Source organism: Ascidia mentula, chromosome 3 (assembly GCF_947561715.1).
Source record: "Ascidia mentula chromosome 3, kaAscMent1.1, whole genome shotgun sequence".
Classification (NCBI taxonomy): Eukaryota; Metazoa; Chordata; class Ascidiacea; order Phlebobranchia; family Ascidiidae; genus Ascidia; species Ascidia mentula.
Genome location: NC_138568.1, coordinates 21,664,224 through 21,690,149, shown reverse-complemented (window position 1 = coordinate 21,690,149; position 25,926 = coordinate 21,664,224). Strand labels below are relative to the sequence as shown.

At 38.5% G+C, this 25,926-nt stretch overlaps 2 protein-coding genes across 2 annotated transcripts; both read left to right on the top strand.

Moving 5' to 3' along the window:
* Window positions 1–635: 635 nt before the first annotated feature.
* On the top strand, window positions 636–3,767 carry LOC145895954 (uncharacterized). The gene is made up of 4 exons (XM_082984724.1): window positions 636–1,417; window positions 1,570–1,715; window positions 3,546–3,630; window positions 3,674–3,767. The coding sequence occupies exons 1-4, from the start codon at window positions 636–638 to the stop codon at window positions 3,765–3,767; spliced, it is 1,107 nt and encodes a 368-aa protein (XP_082840850.1).
* A 7,517-nt stretch (window positions 3,768–11,284) lies between these two features.
* On the top strand, window positions 11,285–25,454 carry LOC145895953 (uncharacterized). The gene is made up of 20 exons (XM_082984723.1): window positions 11,285–12,039; window positions 12,190–12,332; window positions 15,903–16,050; window positions 16,307–16,660; window positions 16,895–17,092; window positions 17,515–17,910; window positions 18,187–18,381; window positions 18,702–19,100; window positions 19,345–19,524; window positions 20,012–20,137; window positions 20,193–20,255; window positions 20,635–20,858; window positions 21,440–21,690; window positions 22,191–22,322; window positions 22,490–22,663; window positions 22,989–23,285; window positions 23,595–23,775; window positions 24,047–24,215; window positions 24,528–24,736; window positions 25,177–25,454. The coding sequence occupies exons 1-20, from the start codon at window positions 11,285–11,287 to the stop codon at window positions 25,452–25,454; spliced, it is 4,872 nt and encodes a 1,623-aa protein (XP_082840849.1).
* Window positions 25,455–25,926: the final 472 nt, after the last annotated feature.

The window sequence follows — 25,926 nt, the reverse complement described above, 5'->3', positions numbered from 1 at the left end:
CAGTGCAGCTGGTTACTGTGGCACTGGGCTGGCTGGTAGACGAGAAGACACAGATTTCCTTTCGGCCATTCGGCGATCGGTTGGGTTCTCAACGAGGCAGACTAGTTACGAAAGTAACAACAATATTTATTATAGCCGAAAGATTTGATGCTAGTTGGGTTTTATTTTTGGTGGAAATATAAGAATAAGTAAATTCGAACTGATTTGCCCAAAATTGAGATTCTGATGGCTATCTACTGGTTTTCCCCATAGTAGGATAAGGGAAAATGTTACACTATTTAAAAAAAAACTTGCTCCTTTGTGTTTTGCATTGTCTGCCCCATGCGTGCCATTGGAAACTGTTGCACTTACGCATACTGGGACGCACAGACAAACAATATGCATGAAGTGGCCATTTACTGCGCATAAAACTGGCATATTAGTGTGACGCCATAATAATTTGAAGCCAGATGTGATATCAAGCGTACAGTGAGTATAGACCTGAGTCTGATAACTTTCGAGAACCTTAGGGACTCGTTGTGTTTTTTAAACGTTTGTACAAATTGTTATCATATTTGGTCATAAATAGTAACGGTTACAAAAGGGAAATTATTTGTTTCAATAATTCAGCTTAGGTTTGAAATAAAGAATCTGAAATGACTTCAACTGCTGTCATGTCCGATGATTATGCGAAGTTTGCGGAGTTTGACAAAAACTTCCGCGATCAACTAACTAGACCAGGAATTGAACCTGATCCATCAACATTAGTCAATGAAATTTTGCTAAGAAATTTGAAAAGACATTGTGGAAATTATCGACATTGTTTGCCATCGGAAGATTTAATGCCTCGATACAAACTTACAGGGCACAAGGGACGAGACTTACTTTACACATTCATTGAAGTTGTGAAAGACAGATCCAACTACAAAACAGGAAATTATTTCTTCTTCCGCTGTGGGTCTGATGCTGGGGATCGAGATATAATCTTGCTCGCCAATCCAACTGATAACCAACCTGGGAACGGGTTAATAATTACTTTTGCTCTTACAGAACAACCCAATGGTTACAAATATTTTATCAATGATGGTCACGCCCCCAAATTGCGTGGGTTTTGTAATTACTTTCAGAAGTTTATGACAGAATCATTCAACACCGAAGGCCGCCATAAACGCATAGAGGGCCGTTTCTTCGAGCTTTCTGTTCTCTTCTTGTTCGGGATTGCCAGACGACTTGTTCCAGACAATGAAAATAGTCCAGATGTGAAGAAAAAGCTTGATTCCATTCCTGTGTCATCCTGCATCGCCGCTTGTCTATTGAGAATCGCCAGGAAGAAGACTAAGTCGAAAGAATGTGAAGAGAATATAATCGAAGATCTGATTTACATTTTTCGAAAGGAATTTGATAAAAGAGAAGAAGCCGCAAGAACAATGCTGGAAAGGTTAGTTTTAAAAAATACCCTATAACTCAACTTTTAACAAAGAAGCAAAGTCATTTGCCCACATTCTGTTGTATTTTACTAAAAACACACAAAGAAAGCTCTGCACGCCTGTATGTTCTAATGTGTTTGCAAAATGTGTTCGTTTAAAATAGGTTTAAAGAGGAAAGATGTGTGAAGGAAGAAAAAGAACAACTGATGAAACAATTCTTTAATCCAGCTTTTGTCAATAATACAAAAATGTTCACTGATCAAAGAGTTGGTAGGAAGCGAAGACTTGTTGACGAAACATCAACAAATCGTAAAGTGATGAAACATTGATTTGAAACTTTCGTGAAACCAGTTTCGAGCATGTTCTGTTTGTTCTTATGAAATGTAGTTCCATACATAAAGGTTGTCAACTGTTATTCCATTTGTGCTTTGCTTTATGTTCTAGTTCTATATATACAATATGTTGTGACGAGAAAAATATTTTTTAAATCCTTTAAATGTTCAATGTTCATGTTCTCTGATGTCATAGCAATGACGTAAAATGTTTTTTCATCTACTGATTAACTGTTAGTTGTGTGCACTTAATTGTACTTGATTAATAACGCTTCACTTGTGACTGTGTTTAAAGATGGTTTGACTGTCGTTTATTGCAAGTGTAAAAATGAGTCTTAAACATTTTATTGAGTGTAATATTAAGTTTGTTAATTACTGATTTCCTGCAAACACTGTTTAACCAAAAATCGTTGTCGTTATAATTTTTTAAGTTTTTTCAATTGACAATGTGTTGTTTTGAAATTTTACTCGAAAGACTATTTCTGTCTTTTAAATATCATTATGTGCACACAAAATGTTCTTGTGTTTCATTGAAAGGCCTACGACACCGCAATTAAATGCCTGAACCACTTTCAATCAAGAGTATGCGGTTCTGCAACTGCAAAATATGATAGGTTGCCTTACCCTGAGAAACTACCTAATCAATGATGCCCAAGAAATTGATGAAAACCTTCAAGGCAAATGTATTCCATATATGCAAAGATACAGTTTCGAATACACCCTCCTAAAAACTGATATATCATAACATAAAAATGCATGGTAGGCCGCGACAAGACAATTATTTTACTTTTTCCGGTCGGAACGTGTGTCTCACATTGTTTGTGTACTTTAAAATACAACAGTCAGTCTTCTTAAAGAGTGTCCAACCCGGATAATTCAGTTGGTAGACGTAAGACTGATGCGGCACATTTCATAATTTGCATTTTAAATGGCAAATCAATAGTCTCACGGAGATACTCACAGGTACATTCTGTTTACCGGTCTTGATAAGGAGTACGATACAATTCTCCTTAAAACGGAAAGAGTGCAGAGAGAAACTCTGAAAACCTTTTAGCGTTGTCCCCTGTTAGATCCTTGTCCCTCAGTTGACTTTTGTCCCTCAGTTGAAGTCGTGGTGTGCGTATTCAGCGTTAAGGTTGATTCGCGATCAAGATGACGCATGGGTTTTTATTTATACCTGAAACCGACATCCTCATACCGGCGAATTACTTTCTGCATTGCATCGTGCGTCCAAAGACGGACGCAGTCTAAATTGCGTTCGTGAAGCACATTGTGACCTGATAGTCCTGACTTGAATCCGGAGACAAAATGTCAATCTAATCAAATAGGCTCATCGACCGCTTTAAATTTGTCCCAGCTAATGACAATTTAAACGACAGATTTGTTGACAATTATTGTTGAAGGGCACCTAAGTTTGCTTTTAACATTTACGTGCGCTCACAATCGATGGCGGCTAACACCTCGACGCGTGAAACCACATAGCCATGATTTTAACTCGACCAAACCAAAACGTTTTGGGCCCGCTAAAATCCCGGCTTAATTGGGAGTCCAGACTTTTTCTTTTTAGATACTTGCGATCCGGTAGACCAATCGGACTGATTTTATATGCCACACACGAACCCAACGGCCACTTTGTCTTCTTTTACAAAAACACAATGTCGTTCTCCAGTGGAAATTATCACATTTTTCAGATGACCTTCAAACAGAAAAGTACATGGAAACCAAGCACCAGACTTAAATGTCGTCCAGAGGAGTCAGCATTAAAGCACATCTTAAATTAACAAATTAAAGGCGAAAAAATACTTAGCCGCGAAGAACCTGGAATCACACGGCATAGGTGACGATTCTTGTGTTGAAAAGAGGCAGCTGGAAGACACAAACGACCAACAACGGTATAACTGCAATAGATTTTTTTACAAAATTTCATTGTTGCAGATTTACTACAAACGGAGTTGAAGCAGTAACGTTTGAAGAGCCATGCTGGGTTATAAAGGATGCCTTTGTTGAACTTGCGCCAACTTTTGAGTGAAGTTAATCATTAATTGGTATTTATATGATGCCACAAAAGCAACGCATGGTCTTCCATGTCACATAATGTTTGCTTTTCCACAAACTGATTACTCGCTTACTCGTTGTCCCGTTAGGTGTGTACATAGTGTGAGATTTAAATGCATTTAAACGACGATTGCGTAAAAGCCAGCTGGTAAGTAATCACGAAATCCGCATATTTCAGAAACATTTTCCTTGCTTCTAATGCATTAATATACGTACATTGATCAGTTTATCAAAATAAAACTCGCCTTAATTCGTTGGTTTGCGACGCATGTTGTTGATATTTCGAACAGAACGAAAATTAGCAACGATCCGAATCAATTATTGCGGTCCTTCCGAAGTTTTTTGTAGAGGAAGATTTTACCAAAGAATTTTACGCCCATGTGACAAAATGATGGTGGGGTTACCTGTTTCCATTGTACAAAATAACGCACGTTTGGCAGCAAAATACTGCATTAGATCATGAGATAGAATAATGAATCATAAACAAATATAGCTGTGATTATCGGACATTGGACATTTAGAGGGTGCAATGTGACGTTGTATCAAGACAAATACAACAACATATTAACAATAATAACAATATTAACATAAATATAATGTATTGATAATAAGCATTGTTATATGACAGGTCGCCAGGGCTTTTACTTTTATGCTGACTTCACCTGGTTTCTGCTTGGCAATTGAGACTTGTGTGCGGTACGCGGCCAATCCAGTTCCCGTAGTTGAATAAACGTATAATTTCTAACTAGATTTTCTCTTTACCGATACGGGACAAGTTAGGACTGGTCCGGGGGTGACATTTCCTGTTCCGGGTACACGGTCTTTTGTCGACGTTAAAAGGGCCGACAATTGATTACCGCTTGGGAGGAGTGGATAATTGCAAATTTCTAGTTAGCATTCTGTTGCTTAGATAGCGAATATTTAGCGCGGTATTAAATTGTTGTATATTTCTGTTTGTTTGCGAGTGTGTTAGTTTAGTTTGCTATTGTAGTTTTAGTTTTTAGTTACTGGAATAAAATAAAATCGATGTCAAATTTAACCTTGTATTCATTGATTCTGTACCTCTTAAACACTTTGGAAATTAAAACTTTCCTGAAAACAGTGTGTTTTGTCGTGCTTTGATTTTGCGTGGTGAAGGTTAAGAGCAAAGTACAAATGTTGCTATAGTTTGATTCGAGCGTTCGCAAATATTAGCCTTGTATTGTTGGCTAGGTTTACTGTTTACAGGCCTGGGCTTGCAGAGACATGGTACGACAAACGTGACGACTGCGGCTACAGGGGGGCGGAACCAATACCAATGTTAGCTGTGCGAAACCGTGTGAAGGTTTGGAAAGGTTAAAGGGGCGGGAAATTGCCCGACACCAACTCAGATAAACAGCATCGTATACTGGGTCGTCATTAGTTTGTTTTAGTTTGTGGGTTGTTTGCTCACAAACTCGAACCACGTGGTTAAATCACTTGACAATATTTGGGGGTATCAGCATCATTGACCACCGTTATAAGAATTTCGTTTGCACTTTGATCAAGTTTACGTGTTATGCGACGAGTTTTAATACTTGACCTCCCACCAATAATAAGCCTATATTGCATTGCATGGCCTGAAAATTGGCGAATCTCGCTAGTGTGAATATCGATGGGAATATAAGTGTGTTCTTACGAAAAGAGCAAAATTCTCACGTGAAGTAAAGACCAAAGGTTTAAATTCGAACTCCCATTAAATTTGCGGTAGTGATGCAACATGGTGCACCTAGTAGTTCGTGGTGAACAATTTACCAAATTTTAGGAGAATACTAGTATTAACATTTGAGTTTACAAACTCCTGTGAAGGAGTAAAGTAGATTCCTGGTGTTTATATTAGCGGGTTTTTGTTTAAACTTCTGTGGCTTCGTTGAGATAACGTGCTTGGTGTTTGTCACAACAAAACACAATGATGATATTGTAGCAGCAACCGGGCAAGTTCGGACAACAGGGTCAATGTCAGGACAAGTTTGTGTGTTGTCCACATTATATTGCCAGCAGAAACGAGGTTTAACAAAATAATGACAAAAACGTGAAAAAATCGTTGTATCAATAAAGTAACAAGTTTTGGTTCAATGCCAGCTGATGCAGTATTAATTGCAAAATCGATATCCCTACTAATAGCATTACCAGTTTCTGCAAATAAAAAACACACGTATTATAGAGGTAATATAATGTCGCTGAGATAAGATAATGCCTTAGCGAAGTACGGGTTCTTCACAGGTTTATTGAGATAATCTAACTAGAAGATTAAATATCATGTGAAAGGCGTGCAGTTCATCTGATGACACTCGATTTATAACTTACGAAAAGTATGACCTTTATTTTTAACACAGAAATTCTTACACACCGAAGATTTGTTCCTAGTTGGTTAAAAGGAATTAGATGGCCAGAGTAATTAAATGTAACGGCGTTTTGGGGTCTCGTAATCTATGGAGTGGACAAGTCTCGTGGAAACGAAACATTGGGACCAAGACAGAAAGTTATGATGAGTTTAGAAAGTACGACAAAATATTTCGAAGCAATTTTCCACAAGTTGTCATGCCAACCAACCACCACCTCTTAACAAACTTGGAAAAATATTGCGAAGAAAAGAATATCCTGGCTCCCGGTAAACGAGTGGCAAGTTACAACTTTGAGTTGGTCAAGGGTCAAAAGTTGCTGTACAAGTTCATTGTTATTGTTCAGCACAGAGAAATGTACGAAGCAGGAAATTACTTCTTCTTCCGTTGTGGACCCGGTGAGAATCGAGATATTATCTTGCTCGCAAACCCAACTTTCAATCAACCTGGGAATGGTTTAATGGTGACCTCTTCCCTCACAAACCAACCAAACACATTTTAATACTTGCTTCAACCGCCAAAAACATACGAGTTTTAAGGTTTTCCGTATTACTTTGAAAAGTTTGTGACAAAAATCAGTTTGCATCAAAAACCAGAGAAATTTTAGTGGTAGATTTTTCGAGATCTCTGTTTTCTTGTTGTTTGAGATTGCCAGACGACTTGCTGATGGTGATGTCCACCAATCCATCCCTGTGTCATCCTGCATCTCCGTTTCTATGTTGAGAGTTTCCACGTCAGAGAGATATGAAAATGAGTTAGATGTATTTAGGCAGATGGAAAAAGTTTTTCAAGGGAATTTGGATATGAGGAAAATTTCAGCAAGAACCATTCTGAAGAGGTTAGTGTTTTCCCGAAACTCGAAAGGGGGCGATAGACGATTAGTGCCTGTGTATGAACTTTGTTTTCAAAAGAAATATTAATTGTGCCTGTTGGCGTTACCGGTTTCTGTCCAAAAGAATAGCTAAAAAGAATTAAAAAGCGTGATCTTTAAACTTTTGGTTGGGTCAAAATAGGTTTTACGTGGAAGGAGGTTCGAAGGAAGATAACATAAGTTTACACAAGTTTAAACCTTCGCTATTGCAAGGATAATACTTATTTACATTTATCGCATATTGTTATTTCAATGTGCACCATGTTGTTTGCAATTTCACAATCCGTAAATGTGCATGTGTTAGCTTTTGCGATGTAAACTTTGTTTCGTTTTACACTAAGTTCAATGTATTAATAAAGGGCACTTAGCTACTTGTACTGTATAATAACGCTTTTAACAGTGTCCATTTTCATTGCGATTTTTTTGCTGTTTTATGCAGGTATTACACAAAGAATTATAGTTTTATTGTTTACTAATTTCACGATAAACACTGCGTTTCTTCTTATTTTTTTGTGTGTTGCAATTTTTGTGCTTTATTAAAGGCGTCATAAAAACTGGCGCAAGATGGAGGTATAGAGCCACAAAAAATTTCACGGGACAGGTCACCGAAAACGGAACCGAATAGACGTTTTCAGAAAGTCGACAAGATTTTGTTGGTTGCTGGAAAACTTTTGTGTTGTGATTGTGCATAGAACTTTGTTTAAAAGTTTTCCATTTTAATGTGAGAAATCTATGGATTACTTTCTCCGGCTGTTGTAGCAAACATGCATTTATTTTCGTTAGGTAAAAAAGGCAACAAAAGTAAGGCAGGCTTTTGTTTGCCTGGGATTCTGTTGTGTGTCTGGTGCTGCAGTCTTGAAGTACTTTTCCGTCGCACTGTTTCTACACAGTGTGAGGTTTGAGTTGACCATTTGCAATATACTTTACGGCGAAATGTACAACTAGTAATCATTTAAAATAAGTCATATATACCTCAACAATTCGTTTTATATGGCCTTGCACCTTACACAATAGGTCAAATGTATCCACACTAAAGTGCAGTTAAAGTACAAAATAACCTACGTTTGGCAGCAATGCAAGCTGCATTAGGTCATAGAGATATAGCAGAGTTAACAGGAAGTTAACCTGGGGAAGGCGGAAGCAACGTAACAATTGATTGATAGGCAGTTTTTACCATTCGATGGCGTGCAATGGAGGCATAAGGGCGGACGCTGAAGCCTATGAATATTTACAGTCTGTTCAGGTCAGTGGTATAGAAACGTTTTAGCACTCTGAAACCATTGTGTTGCTTAGCTACCGAATATTACGCGCGATATTAAATTGTTGTATATTTCTGTTTGTTTACAAGTGTGTCAGTTTGGGTTTGTTGTTATGATTTGAGTTTTGAGTTACTTTGGAAGAAAACGCTTTCAAATCAAGTATTTTTGTCAAATTTTGCGTTATTTTCATTGAGTTGCAGACAGCAGTACACAATGTTTCGAACTGCGGTTGCAATTTAACATCTAGTCCAACACAGATGAAATCTTGCAGGCTGGAGTACAGCTTTAATGTCTGCAGCGCAATGATTGCATTCTGGTATTTTTGCTTCCATATAATTATAAATGTTGTTAAACGTTCTTTAAGTCTTTAGGAAACACTCAGGGCTTTAACCCGGAAAATAATGTGCTTTGATTTTGCTTGGTTAAGACTGTGTGTCCAATTACAAACTGAGTCGAGCGTTCGCAAATATTAGCCTGGTATTCCTGGTTAGGTTTTCTGTTTACAGACCTGGGCTTGCAGAGACTGGCACGACAAACGTGACGACTGTGGCTACAGGGGGGCGGAACCAATACCAATATTAGCTGTTGATTAACCGTGCGAAGGTTTTGGAAAGTAAAAAGGGTGGGCAATTGCCCGACACCAACTCAGATAAACAACATCATATACTGGGTCGTCATTAGTTTGTTTTGGTTTGTGGGTTGTTTGCTTATAAACTCGAATCACGTGGGTAAACCTAGTTAGTTTACCGGCGCCGTTTTTTATGTTTTACAATTCAAACACCATCTGGTGATTCCCCGTGACTAAATACCAACATACATGTGTGCCCTGTTGATATCCTTGTGTTTGTGCGTCTGAGTATATGTGCTAACACTATTAAGGGTTTTTAATTAAAACTATTAAGATATAAGAGAAATAAAATTGACTGGGAATTTTTTTTTCTTTCAAATATAAGCAATGAAGGCAATAATGCTTTTCATAGTGAGCTGCGGACAAGCTGTTTCAATCAAACAGGTCACATAAGTGCAGCTATGGCGTGACTTACAACGTTCTTGTGACCTAAATATATTTTTTCTTTTATTTGTCTTGAATATATTTGTATCAAGTAGTTAGTGGAATGTTTAGGTTACATGCAGTCATGTGGAAAATATTTTCTTAACTTTGATCAAGGTGGAATTACGAACCGAGGTGGGTTTCATGGAAACAAATTCTTGCACACCTGCAAGGTGGAAACCGATCAAGTATGTGGAACTTGCTTCTTATATGCATGACATATCGAGGTTTTGCCGCAATCACAAGAAACATCGAGTTTATTGTTGTCTTGTGTTACCGGCGTGGAAGGATAGAGAGACCCTATGGAGTGGGGAGACAATTACACATAATCGTGCTTCCGTGGAGTTAGCAAGGCACCAGGTTAATATGACAGGTCCGCAAAACATCACCATAAGTTTTAACGCAAGTGAGGCACGTTCTGGATGAATATCGGCGCTATGTGTTACTCTGTGTGTATAGTGGAATAGGGATTTCCCAATTTTTTTTGATAATTTTCGACAGACGCTTATTTATGCGAAAAGTTTTAGAATATTTGGGTGTTTATGTTTGTGTTGTTACAGTTAGGACCCACGTTTGTTTTGCTCTGTGTTAACGGAAAAATGCAAAACTTTGGTTTTACTTATTGCAGTTATATTGGATAGTGATCCAAATATTTACCTGGCGCTATCGTAATTAATGGGATTGTTTTGTATTTGAACTGCAAGCTCAATAGATACGTAGCCTATTAATCTATATGTATAAAAATAAAGTTATTGATTGGGTGTTCGCAAAATTATGCAAAGAAATGCATCTCAAGCCGCAACGTTAAATAAATTCTGGTGGTAGAAATCAACACAAACATTTGCTCATCATTACGCCTTTAAATTAACATCGTGTGATGATTTAGCATTTGATCGTAATCTCTGGCTAATGTGACGAAGCGTGGAGCTTTCCCAAATAATTTCCACGTTAAGTTAATACTAGAAAAAAACAGCCCGCGGGGAATCGAAACAAAGATTGCCGCAGAAGGATATAATTGTTCCCGAGGACGTCATATTGACTATCAATATAAAAAAAATGCAATTTAAAACTTGTAAGCGGTTTGCTGCTCACAGCGTAATTGTTTGCGACTTGTAACATGGTTGCAACAAAATGGCTGACTTTTTGGCTAAAACATACATTTGTACAAAAAATTGATCATCAGTAACGATTGTTGTATCACAAAACCTTAATACGTCACATACAAGAAGCAAGTGCATCATATTCGATCGTCTCCTACCTTGTCGTAATTCTTTTTTATAGTTAAAATTAAAAAAATATTTTCCGCATGACTGCCCGTAGCCTAAACATTCCACTAACTACTTGATACAAATATATTCAAGACAATTAAAAGAAAAAATATATTTAAGTCTGTGTTTGTTAAATTGGTTACGTTGCCAAGTGATATTGTTTCGTAACAATGCAAAAAGCATGTTGGTAACGCCACATGCGCTCGTTTAGAATTTCGGGTATTCAGGTTTGAAATCGTGGCCGAAAGCAAAACGATCCATCGAACTTCGTTTTGGAAATAAAGCATTTACAGCAATCACAATAAACATTGTGTTTAGAATCGAAGGGTCGGATATATATAGAGAGAGGCACTGTGGAGTTAAAAGTTACACAGAATCAAATTTCCGTACAAAGCAAAGCACAAGGTAATTTCAGGCTCGCAAAACGTTACCCTAAAGTTTGGTGAAAGGCAAGATCTGGATGAATTGATCACACAGATATCGAGTAACTACTTTTGGGTATTTTCAAGCGTGTTAGTGTGTAGGTGAAGGAAACAAATACTTAAAAAAAATCTTTGATCTAATATATGATGTGTGTCCTATATGTAAAATTTACCCAAATGTTACTTTTTTCTGTCAACAAGACGCTAAATTGAATGTTTAGATTTTATCAAATAGAGTTGATATATTTATAACTGAAACAATGGGAGAATCTTTCGAGGAATTTATAGATTTTGACAAACAATTTCGCACCCAGTTGTCGGAACGCAAAGGGATTGATCCTGATGAACGTAAAGCAACACACGGCAAACTGAGGGATGATTTGGATTTGTGGTGCAAAAATAAAAAAAAAGAAGAGTCACGTCTTCCTCCTCCTCCCCCTCCAGAAAACCTGGTAGACAGCTACACATTTCAAAAAGAACGCAACGGACAGGAGTTACTTTACACGTTCATTGACATTGTGCGAAACGAAAACAAATTTAAGAAGGGAAACTATTTCTACTTCAATTGTGGTACCAACCAGGACGTTATGTTGCTTGCCAATCCAACTAAAAAGCAACCTGGAAATGGCGTAATTATAACCTCTGCAGACAGCAAAGAAGTTATGAAGTCAAAAGAAAAAAAATTTACTCCAAAATCTATAAAAGCCACTCTGAGAGCGAGATCAGATCTTGATAAATTTCCAACTTATTTCAAAAACTTTATGACTGAATCGGTTTGTACCAAGTATAAGTCGACTAAGGAAGGTCAGTTTTTTGACATCGCCGTCCTGCTGTTGTTCGAAATCGCCAGACGACTTGTTGAAAATGATGAACTCCGTTACGTCCCAGTGATGTCTTACATCGTAGTCTGTCTTTTGGAAAAAAACATTTATATCTTGAGAGAAACTGAGAAATCCAGTATATTTAAAGGCTCATTCAAACAACGGACAGCGGAAGCAGAAAGAAGTTTTACAAGGTTAATGCAAAGTCATGAAACAATAAACCCATAATTGTAGAATAATAAAACCTTGTTTTTGTCTGTTGGATGGGCATTTTATTCACAAACAATCGCTAAAGAAATAAATAGAAACTTTATACCGCTCTAATAAATTTAATATTTTCACAGATACTACAGAGATAGGCAGGAAGAGAAAGAAGCTCTGATGAAAACATTGTTTAATCCACAATTTAGAAGTACAGAAAATAATGAACAAGACGCTCAATTTGAAGAAGGTTCTAGTTCTGAAAACTCGGAGTCAGGGGGTCCCAGTAACTGAGCAAAGAAGAAAGTAAAGATAGAAAAAACAATGGTTTTACCCACAGAAGCAAACAAGTCTCGTCACTGCAGTTCGTAACTGTAGCACTAGACTGTCGCTAAGTAAACCAGCAAGGTTCAGCATTCTTTACATCGTAGCACTTCGCTTTTATTTCCGGGCCTGGCTAGTTTACCAGAAAGTCGGAACAATGTTCACTACTAATGCAACTTCACTACAAATTTATAAAGTGACTGCACGTTATTTGATGATTCTTTTCGTTTCGTTGACGTTACAGAAACGGTGGTATCGTTTCCTATGTGATTGACGTCTTTCGGTGGACAAGTGTGACTTCTAACCTTCACCCTCTGTCTGTTTTAGAATGTGCACGAATGGTGGCACGCTTACCTTTCCGCTCTTTTCAGTCTTTGCCAAATTTATGTTTTCCTTTCCTGTTATCAACAAATCATACCTTCCTTCCAGCAATACAAAAAATCTTTACATACAATGTTCCAAAACACTTTTCTCGTGACATTTGGTCACGATTAGAGACCCTTGTCGGAACACACTATCAAATATTTCGGTTTTGCTTGCACTTCTTCGGGTTTAATTCTTTTTCATTATTTCAAAACACTCATGGGCAACGACCTTTTGGAAAGGCCTACTCTTCTGAAGAAATTAGCAAAATATTTAAGCAAGTGTAAATGTCTTTTGGTTTCCTAACGAGCCGTCTGCCCATTTCCCGTCTGACAATCCCATACCCGAACTTGAATGTCTCCACTGAACATTATCCTTTATAACGCCACATCCTCTGTGTAAATACCGTTGCTTTATTCTGCAGTATTTGCCCTTCGCATTTTGTTACAAGTGTTGCATAACATCACGTGACTACATAAACCAATAAGTTTCCGATAACCCAATCACAAATAGTCATCAGCGCCTGTTAATTTGGCTCTTTCCATTGGTCTCTATTTATATTCTATTCGGAATCATCGTTCTATCTCTGATCTTCTATTCGGTGGCAAGACGCTGCAATTATTATTGAGACTCTATAACCTATTCACCGGCTTCGGATTCATTCCCACATTGAATTGTAAATTCTTGTGGAAATTAGCAAAATCATATATTGCTTTTTGATGCAGCTTTTCTTGGCAACCGATATTAACTCGTTGTTGTTTTTACATGAGGAGCTTAGTTAACTTCTTCGTTTGTTTTTAATGTGTTAACAAATAAAAACAAGCGCATTTAATTCCCATCTAAATCCGATTGCATAGAATGTGTTTATAATTGTGACATGATCTCGTCAAACAGAAAATTTACGCTGAATCATTCATTGATTTTAAACAAGATTATGTTCACAAGTTTTTGAATGAAAGTTTTGCTGTTTGCTAATTCTGTAAATAAACTACTAACAAGCTTGAAAACAAATTTTTAGAGCGATCGAATGAAATTGCAGGGATATGGCCAACTTAACCCTTCCATTTAATAGAAACCATGTTTTCTAGCAAATCGCAATACTAAACTAAAAACACTGAACAAATAAGTTTAACCATGGATCGAAATGTAAACCTCCTGGTATCTCGATGACTATTTTTAAACCCAGTCGAGTGAAGAAGGCGTTGAAAACCGGTGAAGCGCAGAATCAGTCGGTCGTTATGATGTGAATTACAATCGTTGTGTAACAACATATTAGCCAGCACCGCTTACCAGAAGTGCACGGACCCTTTATAATTCAACCTGGCTATGCAGGCGACTTGCATTCCACCTGGTCTGTAATTGAGTTATAAAAAGTGCTTGATTGCTCGTGTTTAAAACGGAGAAACTTGGAGTCGGTCAGGCGTGTAGAAATACTAAGCGATTGACACTACTACGCGAATGAATAATGCACGCAAGTACGACAGAGCAATAAGTTGAATTCCCTAAGTCAACACTCTTCTTTGTTGCAGTCAACAAAGGTTGTCGCAAACTTTTCGGAAATAATTTCTCACATGACTGAGCAAGCGTCAACCATTTTTAACCAACCCGGAATGTTCAGGTTGAGGTTTGACGAATTTTGCAACAACTGATTCGCACTGAAGGAGGAACCGAATTCTAAATGAAGTGGAATAATTAAAGGATGTTCATCGAGCAAATGTTGTAGCGTGAGACTCGTCCACTTGAACTTTGAAAAACAAGCTTTGAAAAATATGAATGTTATAAGCAATTTTATGAAGGCTTAACCAAATACAAAAGTTACGCATTATATTTCCCTTTATCAACAAATTGAACAAATCAGAAATATGCTGTAGAATTGGAAAACTGACTCTCTGGCATCACCATGTGGACTGAGACAGCTGGAAAGACGCAAAGATTAGCAAAGATTTTTTGGCGTATTAAGTTTAAGGGTGATAAAAGGTTTCACCTGCTCACACTACAACAACCGCCCCTAAAATTAATAATTATAGATTTTTCTTGTAAATGCACCTTGATGACGCTGGAATAAGGATGCGCTCTTGACGTATCCTGATTCATTACCAATCCACCACATGTAATTAGTATGAGGCTTTACAGAAGCAAAGCTTTAAAATGACTAGATAAACAATTGTTCGTTTAAAACGAATTCTTTCCGCACAGGCTGGGCTTCAAAACTTTATGTGATCTTCAACAAAAAAAAATGCACAAAGAACCTGGCTCAACCGACATTGAATTGTAAACGGTAATGTTTGGTGATTCAGTTTAGAAATTTTCAGTTGAAAGGTTTAGCTTTTGTAGCACTTTTTGTAACACACAAACCCCAGACAAGATATATCGGGCACAAGCGGTTACCCGTCCAACTTTTAACGAGGTTATTTTTTCTGCACGCGTCGCTCGCGTGGCAACTCAACTAACGCAGACTTCCCGTCCTCAGAGTGAGCGGTTGTCACAACCTGTCAAATTTCTGATGAAGTGCTTAAATTCATTCCATTCATTTCCACACGCATAAGCGGGGCGTATACTGATGTTTAGTACCACGTGTTGTCAATTAATATAATTAGCAGAAACGAATAGTTTGCATTTATTAAAGACGTGAATGAGCTGAGGCAGGAGGTTTGTGTTTGGTTTCCAAATAACTTTACCACTAATACGTCATCGTATGTTACGATAGTCAGTGAATATTTTGCTTTAAACTGACATGGGCTCCCTCATTTTGTTAATCCTGCTCCTTTTACTCAGCTTTCAAAACTCCAGGTCTACAGGTATGTGATTTGTGATTGGTTAAACTTATTTATCAAAACATGTAACTGACTGGTTTGGAAATCGTCTGGTGATCAATTCTGAACAAAAATATCCAAACCACAGATTCACTCTTTCTGAAGGTTATGATCAAACATGATTTGGGATTCTTAATTAATCCGTTTAATTTTCTTTTACGAAGTACACACACTGAGTTACTGAGGCTGTCAGGCATATTCATATGATAAAAAATGGAGACGTTTCATATTATAAACTGCATGCGTCATCAAATATTCGAAAAACGTGTGCCGCATATTTTATGCGTTTGACCAGATGGTTGTACGACTCATGCAAACTTGCTTGATAGAGTTGATTACATTATTTACCCCCACAGAGTGGAAACCGAATTTTATCTGCGACGACGGAACAATAATTTTACAAAATCGGTTTTGTTCCAACTTCGCCGATTGTCCAGACAAAAGCGACGAAAGAAAACCAGAAATTGTGTCGGACGAAACCAACCTTACTTCAGAATATTTAATGTACGTTTAGCAAAATTTGTTTTAGTTAATTTATTTTTGTGCAGTCCTGTATTCTCCACTTACGATAAGACTTTGCCAATTGCTGGCATGGTTTGATAGAAATTCAGAAAGTCAATATATTGCGTTTGCAAGGCGTTAGCGCCGTAAATAACTACATGTACTGGTTGTTGTATTAATTCAAGTACACACAAAAATGTGTCAGTGCTTTATATTAGAATAATTTTCAGAACAATTAAAAACCTGCGTTGCATTTCAGATGCTCGCTGCCCCGTTCGCTGGGTTGGATTGAAACTTGTGCGATTCGTCGTGTTGAGTTTTGTCGAGGCCGCACCCAATGCATCGGTAAAACACTGTGCGACGGTTGGTGTCCAGATTTTTATCGCTGTCCGGACGGAAGTTGTCTCCAAAGAGCTTCATTGTGTGATGATGAATTCTGCAACGATTGTCCGTCTTCGAGAAGGTTTGACAATGGACACGGGTTTAAGTGTTTGAGAAATGGAAGGTTATGCAATCTGCCACAAAACGTTCTGTTTGATGGAATTTCTGACTGTGACGATGGTACGGATTTATGCTATGTTCAAAGTGGGAGTAATCTGAATGGTGACCCAAGGTAAGTTTAATGTGTTTGTAATGAAATATATAAGTGGGTGTAAAAGTTACGTATTAGTGATTATGGTGTTCATGGTTTAACTTGGGCTTGATTCTGTAATGTACTTTGCATTTTTTGCATTTCGCTTTTTCGTGATGTAAAACGCTTTGGGCCCACTGGTTGGCTTGGAACGATATAACTGCAAATTTAAAGTTTACTGACTAATAATGTTTTGCAAAAACAATTTATTTACAGAGACGTCAGAAACCGAACCGGGTCCTCATTTAACTCCACCATATGTTTCGCGTGTCGAGACGAACAACACACGATCGTATCGAGTTCAAACGTGTGTGATGGGAAGGTTGACTGCCCCAACCTGAAGGACGAGTGCCAATGTGAGAAGGAAGCACAAGGAATATGTGGTTATGTCAGCAAATATGAAGAACACCCGACGTAAGTGGATTTATAAGCGGCCTAAGTTTCAACTAAGGGTCACAGGGTTTGCGTCGAAGCAAGCGTAAAATTGAAAACAGTTTCTTTAAATATGGCGACAGTCACATCACATATGAATACAGGAACATATTAGAAAAAAATTTGGCTGAGATGTGGTCAAAAATATTAAATTAATGATGTCGTCTACAACAAATTAATATTTCACTAGTAATGCTGTATTATTCACCGGCAAATTTATGCATGTCTCGGTAAAAATTCATCCACAACTAAACATATTTTTTATGTGAGCTGCATACAGATGGTCACTGTTTCGGTCATCGAGATCTCATGAGTGCAGCTTGGTGCGACTCTTCTTTGCCTGCAGCTCACAGAAATCATATTATTGGCTCCACTTTGCTTATCTACATGTTTTTACTTCGCAGAATGATAAAGAAATGCGACTGCTTTGATTCGAACGGAATTTGTCACAATATCTTAACTCTCAACAAAACCACGTGCGCTCAAACTTCACCTCCAGCTTGCCACCTGTCGAACTCATGCAACCAAGACTTTCCCTGCGACATGCTCTGCTCCTACCACTTCCGGTGTCCGGATATGACGTGTCTACCAAGGTCAACCGTGTGTGACGGTGACGTGTGCAACGATTGTTCGTCATCACAGAGATGGAACAACGGACACGGTTTCAAGTGCGCGAGGAACGGGGGATCTTGTGTTCTGCCACAAATCTTGTTATTCGACGGGATTGCGGACTGTGATGACGCAATAGATTTGTGTTACGTAAGCCAGGAAAACGACACGGTTTTAATGGGAAATCCCAGGTACATAGAAATCACATTTTTCTCACCAAACCTTATCTAAATGTGAATGGAGTTACCGGTTACCATTACTTTTACATTGCCGCAAGATATAATTCGAAATGGTTAAAGTTTATTAAATTAATGCAGCAAAATCATTTTAACGCTCAGGCAAGGGTGCTAATGTACCATGAGGGTATTCTGTATTTATATGATTTGGTTAGACGGAATACTTACCAACAATCAACAAGTTTCTGTTGTGAATTAAGTCATACAAGTAAAACATCACTTTGTTTAAAGCGACGTCAGACAATCGATATTCGCTGAATTCAACAATTCCGCTTGCTTCCGTTGCCACGACAACGAAACGATAATCTCCAGCAAAAGCGTGTGTGATGACGTCATCGATTGCCCTGACTTAAGTGATGAATGTTCTTGTGGCGGAGAAACCCCAGATTTGTGTCGTCATGCTACGTCATATGCCTCAAACCCAAGGTGAGCGTGAATTTAAGTGTCTCTTATTGTTTTGAATTTATGGGTGAATGTGTATATAGAGGTTGCATGGTTGCCATGCAATCCAAATTGTAATTTTCTCATTCCATTTTAATGCACATATGATCTTTAAATAGCAGGTTTTGCAGCGACACTATTGGTTAACCCATTCTCAAAATGCTGTTTGTTTGTCAACTTTTTTCATTGAGTGCAAACTGAAGGCCCTTCCTGTTGTATGAATTATATGCTCACCAATTACAATTTTCAAATTGTGAGCCCTATTTATTGATTTTACAAACATAATTTTCTTATTTCACTTTCAGCCTCGTGAGAACTTGCGAATGTTTCGACGATTCAAACACGTGTCACAACCATTTGAACCCGGATGACCCCAACATGAACTGCAACAAAACCAAACGTCAGTTGTGCGATTCCCTCGTCCACCCGTGTAACTCTGGCGTCCCGTGCGACATGGAATGCCCGACGCACTTCCGTTGTCCCGACTCCACCTGCCTCCATCGATCCACCATCTGTGATGACGATACCTGCAACGATTGCTCGTCCCACCTCCGATGGCAGAACGGGCACGGGTTCAAATGCACGCGGAAGGGCAGTGATTGCAACTTGCCTCAGATGTTTCTGTGGGACGGAGTAAAAGACTGCGATGACGGGAGTGACCTTTGTTTCCTTGACAACGAAGGACTTCTCACCGACAATCCGAAGTAATTTGCTTCAAATGTTGTTGTTTCTTGTGGGGGCTGCCATCAATACTTTAAACTAAATAGCTAAAATAATTTTGTTTCAATTTAAAGTGAACGCTATTTAACTTCCTTTTAGGCGCGTAAAAGTGGAAAGAATTTAAAAACTTATGTTTTCGTGGCACCAAAAAAGTGGCCGCACACAAATAATATCAAATTGTATTTCTCCAAATTGTAACAAAACAACACATCTCGATTTTTTCCACAGCGACATTCGATCATCGATGTGGGCCCAGTTCAATCACTCCCTGTGCTTCCACTGCCTATATGGTGACCTCATCATTCCTAAAACCAGCGTATGCGATGACGTCATAGATTGTTACGACATGAGTGACGAATGCTTGTGTGAAGGTCAACTTCCTGATCTCTGTGCGAAGTTACAACCACAGTAAGATCTCTCATATCTCAAAGAATCCAAAGCATTTTGAATGATTACTATGGGCAGTTAATAATAATCAAACTGGGTAATGGGGTAGACCGGGGTTTCTTAAACCGTGTGTCGTGGCCCTAAAAGGTCTTAGAACCCCTGGTGTAAATAATGTTGTGTTGCAAGACTTTGACATTTGTAACCACTCTAGTTTGGCTTGTGATGAAAAATTTAGCTTACATTGGTTGCAACGCGAAATGTAACATCGGTTTCTACCCGTTTGGAACAAGCTCCAGTCCAATATAGTTTTTTAACATGGTCTGTGTACAACACCACCAACATCCAAGCAATAACCAAAGTCCTCATTTGTATGTTGGCGTGCTGGGCAACAATACTCAATCCAACCCAACCGATGACGAGCTCCTGTTGACTGCAACCTGAAACCAAAATGGCCGAAATTTTTTTTTTTATATATTTAACCTTAGTTGACCCTAACGCTTCCATTCAGCGTCATCTCCCAACAAAGCGTATCCAGGTGCAACGGAGGTAAGTTTGATTGTGGAAGTGGAATATGTGTTGACACTCGTCAAGTCTGCGACGGAAATGTGGATTGCAACGATGGATCGGACGAAATGTAAGCCATAAAAAGATTTATAAACTACATGATACAAATGCATGTTGTGCTTCAGGTCGGAGCTATGCAGTGGAACAGCACCTTGTGGAAACCAGACGGTGCCAGGAAAACTATGCCGGTAAATTGAAATTTAAAACATCATTGTTAAAACTGGGTACAAGTTACAAGGTAGGTACAAGAAAGTGGTTTAAAATTTATGTTTTGCATGACTGTTGTGGAAATTTGTTTGCACAAATATCTGAATCTCAGTTACGCAAAAAACATAAATTTTCAACTATTTTTTGTTCGATGGAGCTTGTGTACAACCACTCACCATAGCAACCTCATGCTTTTATTTTGACTTTGGTTCAATATAAAATAAAAGATGTTTCTCATCATCAGTTCTTAAAAAAATAGAAGCGTTGACACAAAGTCATCATAGTAATATTTGAAACTATACGCTTAAATGAGAGGTTATTTTCAAGTTTTCGTGCAGTAAAATTGAATTTGTTGACTAGATGCAGTCATTTAGCATCCGAAACTTGCGAACAGAAAACAGCCATTTTCTGCGATGGAAGAAGCGAATGCGTAACTTCACCTGGAAGTCGGAGAGATTACAATTCACCGGCCGAGGACGAGTGTACGGAAGTTTGTGAGAAATTTACAAGAAATTCGTCCAAACCCGAAATTAAAACTGGATGCAGGGATGAACATCGGGTTCCACTGTTTGAATGCAGCGACTGTAAGTGACCATGTTACATTAGCTGCACTGTAGTACAAATGGGACAGCAACAATGTGAATTTATAACATTTTATAATCATGTTTCTCTATTTGCTCGAATGAATTTATACTGGCAATCATGCCACAATATTTGCATGGAAACTACCGAGTAGTATTTTCTCAGGGACTCACCTGCGCTCTTCACTTTGGGCGCTAAAATGATTTTCATAACCCTCAAATGAACTTGAACACGATTGGGGCATTTTGTCCAATCTGGGAATTGGTGGCAGCATTTCAGTCATTAAATTTTATGGCATTTTTGTGAAACATATACTAATAACCCTGACCGATATTTAGTTCGAAATTTCCAAAACGCAACTTCAAAAAAAAACTTAAATAAAAAAAAATACCAAACGACTCCTTTGTTGTTGATGAACACGGTATAGTGTTTAAAACGTTTGACCGACTTAATTGAAAACTACACAGAATTACAGTTAATGAAAAAACAAGGTTCTTTGCTCGTGGTTCTGATGACAGACATGTTGTAATTTCTGAGGGACTCAACTTTCGACACGTTTCTTATCAAACCTTCTTTTTCCCAGATCACGTTAGACCTAAGCTATGCAACGGACTCATTGAATGCAACCACGCTTACTTCAACGACGTTTACGTTTACCACGATGAAGACCCGACGATCTGCACGTCGAAGTTCGCTTGCAACACAGTGGAAGGTTATGTCAGCATCGATCAACTGAAAGTGTGCGATGGTTTCGTCGACTGCGTGGACGGAAGTGACGAAAATGGAGAATTGTGCCCAGGTCGTATTCATTGCCAGTCGCTTGGTGGCGCTGCGGTGAGTAATTAGTTAAATCCGAAGGTTCCTACATTGCATACAAGCGTTGAAGTGCACTTTATGATGCATGGAAGCAGGAACTTGAACAAGCCAGTACGGTGTAACACAAAAGTGTTATTGTTTTAAATAATGTTTGTTTTAAAATAGTAATTTGTTTTTAATTACGCAGTAATATTTCATGCATTGGCATCATTGACTGAATCGCCCCACTGCGCAGGTCCTTCTTGGCAATCACAGCTATCGTATCGCGATCATTTGGTTCACAGGATTGGCAGCCAGGCATTGCAGCCTAGCTGGATCAGCCACTTTTTCCTCCGACTTTTTTCAATTACGCTTTTTTTCAAAAACGCTTTCAACCTTTAACCTTATTCAAATAACACTTCTTCCGCGTGGACACACGTGGAAACTTCACAGTCAAGTTATTAAATAACCTGTCTAAAAACTTTGAAATTGATTTCCATCACAAATTATTAATAATTTTCTGTTTTCTTTTCTGTCAGCTTTCAATCGGCAAGCATCAAATTTGCGACGGTCAGATAAACTGTGATTCGTCGGAAGATGAACTGGGATGCTCAGACGACGGAAGGTTTTATTGCGAAAGTGGAAAACCTCTGTTTGTGCCGAAAAAACTGGTATGAGATGATATTTTTAACAATGAGCATTCTTTCTTCTTTTTCCGAGGGACGTTCCCTAGTTGCCATTTTTCAAAACGAAAGTCGGAACATTTGCAGCTCTTTTTATAAACATAAATCTTCATGGTGGATTTGTTCTTAGTAATAAGACTCAAACTACTGTGTAGAAATTCAATGGCGTCGGAGATTGCAGTGACTGGAGTGACGAATGTCCCTCGGTGACGTCATCAAGTGAAATGTCGTTTTCATCGAGATACGAATTAATCGCGAACCCTTTGTTACGTGGAGCTGTGTGGATCATGGGACTCGCAGCAACTTTAGGCAACATGGAAAGTATTAAGGTTCTATCTGAAAAAGTCTGACTGTAGTTTCAACTTTAGTCTGTTTACTCAGAAAACTAAGTGTTCGCCTTATGTTTGTAGAAAACATGTCACAGAACACGACATAGAATATTGTCTGTGTCCCCAAGCAACTGCTTAAATATTTGCACTACACCACTGTTTTACAACCACCCATCTTATCTGAAATCTGGTAACATTGAATGGATTTCTTCTAGTGCGAAGTGCTTACTTGAATGAATAAGTTCTTTTTAATACATTTGAGCATACATCCTACAAATTATTGTGTATAATTCGAAAAAATTAAACAAACAGAAATTTTTTGCAGATGGTGATGTTAAAAGAAATAAAACCGGCAACGCAGTCACGTGGTAGTCACGCATCGTCGCGCGCCAATCACATTCTAGTGTTAAACCTCAGTGCCTCAGATTTTCTCATGGGAGTTTACCTCATCATACTTGGATCTATGGGCGTTCATTACTCGGGAGAATACTGCAGCAGCGACCTCTCGTGGCGGTCCAGTGGGACATGTGTTGCCCTCGGGGTGATGGTGGCGCTGTCGAGCGAAACCTCAGTGCTAACCATGGTTCTGCTGACTACGTTTCGTCTCTACGCCGTCTTTAAGGTGAAACATATGTGTGGAACGTTTTAGTTGTGAACGTAGACTGAGAACTTCGTGTGACGACAGGATAACGACAGGCATTTGTGTTTAATGTTGCTAAAGGCTTTCATTCAATAACTGTTTTCAGTTGGGTTTTTGGATACCATATTATAGTTTTACTTTTGCAAATGTTTGAAATATGCAACAAACCGAAAAAGAAAACACGAAGTAACACTGTAGGATATCACATACAATAAACTGAACAACCAACCTCAATAACAATCAAGGAACAACAGCAACATCTTCATACAAACAGATCACTTGAATTTTTAGCCTTTCCAAGCATCTTCAAACCCCAGCACGCGCATCGTGATGTTGTCAGTCTTCATGACTTGGTTCGTGTCGTTCTTCATCGCGTTGCTGCCACTCACGGTCGAGTTTGAAGAAAAATTCCAAACCAAAGCTTGGATCGAAAAAAATATGTTCTTTCGTGACGTCACGGTCGATTTTTCCGGTAAAATATTCTGACCAAAGTTGTAGTTTTGCAAGTGGATTTGACCCAAATTATCATTGAATTTTGTGGCAAAGCGTTTACGTAAAAGTGGCGAAACTTTATGGCAATGAATAAAATTATTCTTTTCATTGTTAAGCTGCATGTTGTAAGTTAGAGGTATAGTTCTCTACATAAGCATCAAGTTTATTCCATTGTTCCGTAACACATTGTTGTGTGCTTTCAAATTTGTATTCGTTAGAATTTACAAACGCTTACTTTTGTTTCTACACAGACATGAAAACTTTTGTGAAGCGAGTGGTGGAGTTTTATCCCGACGTAAACCACACCGACGTCACTTCCGCCTGGAAACAAACAAACCTTGCGACGTCATGGTCGGATCTTTACCGTGTGCTCATCCGAGGTGGATACCATATACTGGATAAACCGAAAGGATATCTCGGGTACGATGAGTCCGAGGTTGGGTTCACACACATCCGCTTTGGTGAATTCGTTGTTCTTTTATCGGTAGCGTAGGCTCGCGAGCCAGCAGAATCCTCCCTTGCAAAGCTGGTGTTATGGACTCTGCCTAACTGCTTCAACCACGTAAAACCCGATTGTATGAAATCACGTGAATTCTTTACCGAAGCAAAATATTATGTTTATTTTGTTTATCTTCTATCCATCAGTTGAATTTCTTTATATTTCGGCAACTTGCATTTGGAACGTCCTGAAATATAAACTGTAAAAGAAAAATGGCCTTCTTTTTGTTTTAGATACTACAGCAGCAACAGTGTGTGTATAAGCAGATTGTTCGTCACTTCGTCGGATGAGGCGTGGAGTTATACGATGTCTATTATATCTTTTAACTTTGCCGCTTTCTTGTACGTTGCCTTCTCGTACTTTCTCATCTACAGAAAGACGACCAAAAGTGGGCGGATTGTCAACCATGGTCAGAATGCACGAGTTTCAAAGAAAAATAAAGGTTTGATTAAAACTTTCTTCGTCGACATTCATCCAATAATATACAGACCCTCACTGACTGGTTCTGAAAAGTAACTCCGCAAACCAAGTCACCTCTTCTACAAATCATTACACCACGAATGTACGCGCTGTATTTTTTAAATACCAAAGAAAAAATGCATCTTCTGGTATTTTAACGGCCTCGCCTCCATGCTCTACGTATATCCACGTTTAACATAACATGAAATTTTTTCACGAATTTATTCGCGTGTTGCGTGATTAAATTTTCTATGTTAGTCGTCACAAACTGCGTTCAAGCACTGCATTGTCGACTTTTATCTGCGGAACCTTGCAATTGTAAACCATTGGATGTATTTGTATGACGTGAATATGACTTAAATTTTAGCCGAAATAACCGCCTCCCATTTTGTCACATCTATGTATCTTCCTGTTGTGTTGCAGATATGCAGAACAAAATCATATTCCTCATCCTCACCGACTTCTGTAGCTGGATTCCACTTTCCCTGATGACTTTCCTCCATTTCAGCGGTTTCACTTTGCCCTCTGTGGCTTACGTCGTGTCGGCAGTTATTCTGCTTCCCATTAACAGCGCCATCAACCCTCTCATATACTCCACCGCTTTGGATAAATTGCGCAAGAGTGTGGTTCACAAAGTCAGCTCAAAGTTGTCCAGGCAACCGATAACCCAAAGCACGGCTTTTCAAACCGCCCAAGTTTAAAACGATCCACAACCGCACGGAAACATTTCATAAGGCGGTTGATTTGCGCTTATTGCAACAATGTATTTATGATGTATTGAAGTAATATTGGTTGTTTGTATAACTGACTGCAAACAGAATATTGTACAGTAAATATTTGATGTTTTCGATACGGTGTAACCTTTTCCCTCGATTGGATAAGGACTGTAGGTCGATCCATGATGTCATCCCTCGTGACGCGGCAGGAAATCTTATTAATTTGTGACGTTTGTGACAAAAGCTTGGTATTTAAACTTAACATCCTGTGACCAAATCAGTGCAATATTCGATCGACGTGCAGAAATTCTGAGGTCGGTACAATGAACAAACCTAGCGAATCGGAACGGAAGTTTAAAGTCTCAAACGGATGCAGCGGAATTTAAAGTGAATCATCACATATGCAGTAGAGGTTGAATTACCTTCGGACATTGGATTCATTCCAAAGTCCGACTGA

Excerpts from the sequence above, each read along its gene's own strand:
- LOC145895954 (XM_082984724.1), top strand. The coding sequence starts at position 636 with ATGACTTCAACTGCTGTCATGTCCGATGATTATGCGAAGTTTGCGGAG. Across the intron at positions 1,418-1,569 it reads GCAAGAACAATGCTGGAAAG|GTTTAAAGAGGAAAGATGTG; the intron begins GTTAGTTTTAAA and ends CGTTTAAAATAG. Across the intron at positions 3,631-3,673 it reads GACACAAACGACCAACAACG|ATTTACTACAAACGGAGTTG; the intron begins GTATAACTGCAA and ends TCATTGTTGCAG.
- LOC145895953 (XM_082984723.1), top strand. The coding sequence starts at position 11,285 with ATGGGAGAATCTTTCGAGGAATTTATAGATTTTGACAAACAATTTCGC. Across the intron at positions 17,093-17,514 it reads AAATATGAAGAACACCCGAC|AATGATAAAGAAATGCGACT; the intron begins GTAAGTGGATTT and ends TTTACTTCGCAG. Across the intron at positions 17,911-18,186 it reads GTTTTAATGGGAAATCCCAG|CGACGTCAGACAATCGATAT; the intron begins GTACATAGAAAT and ends CTTTGTTTAAAG.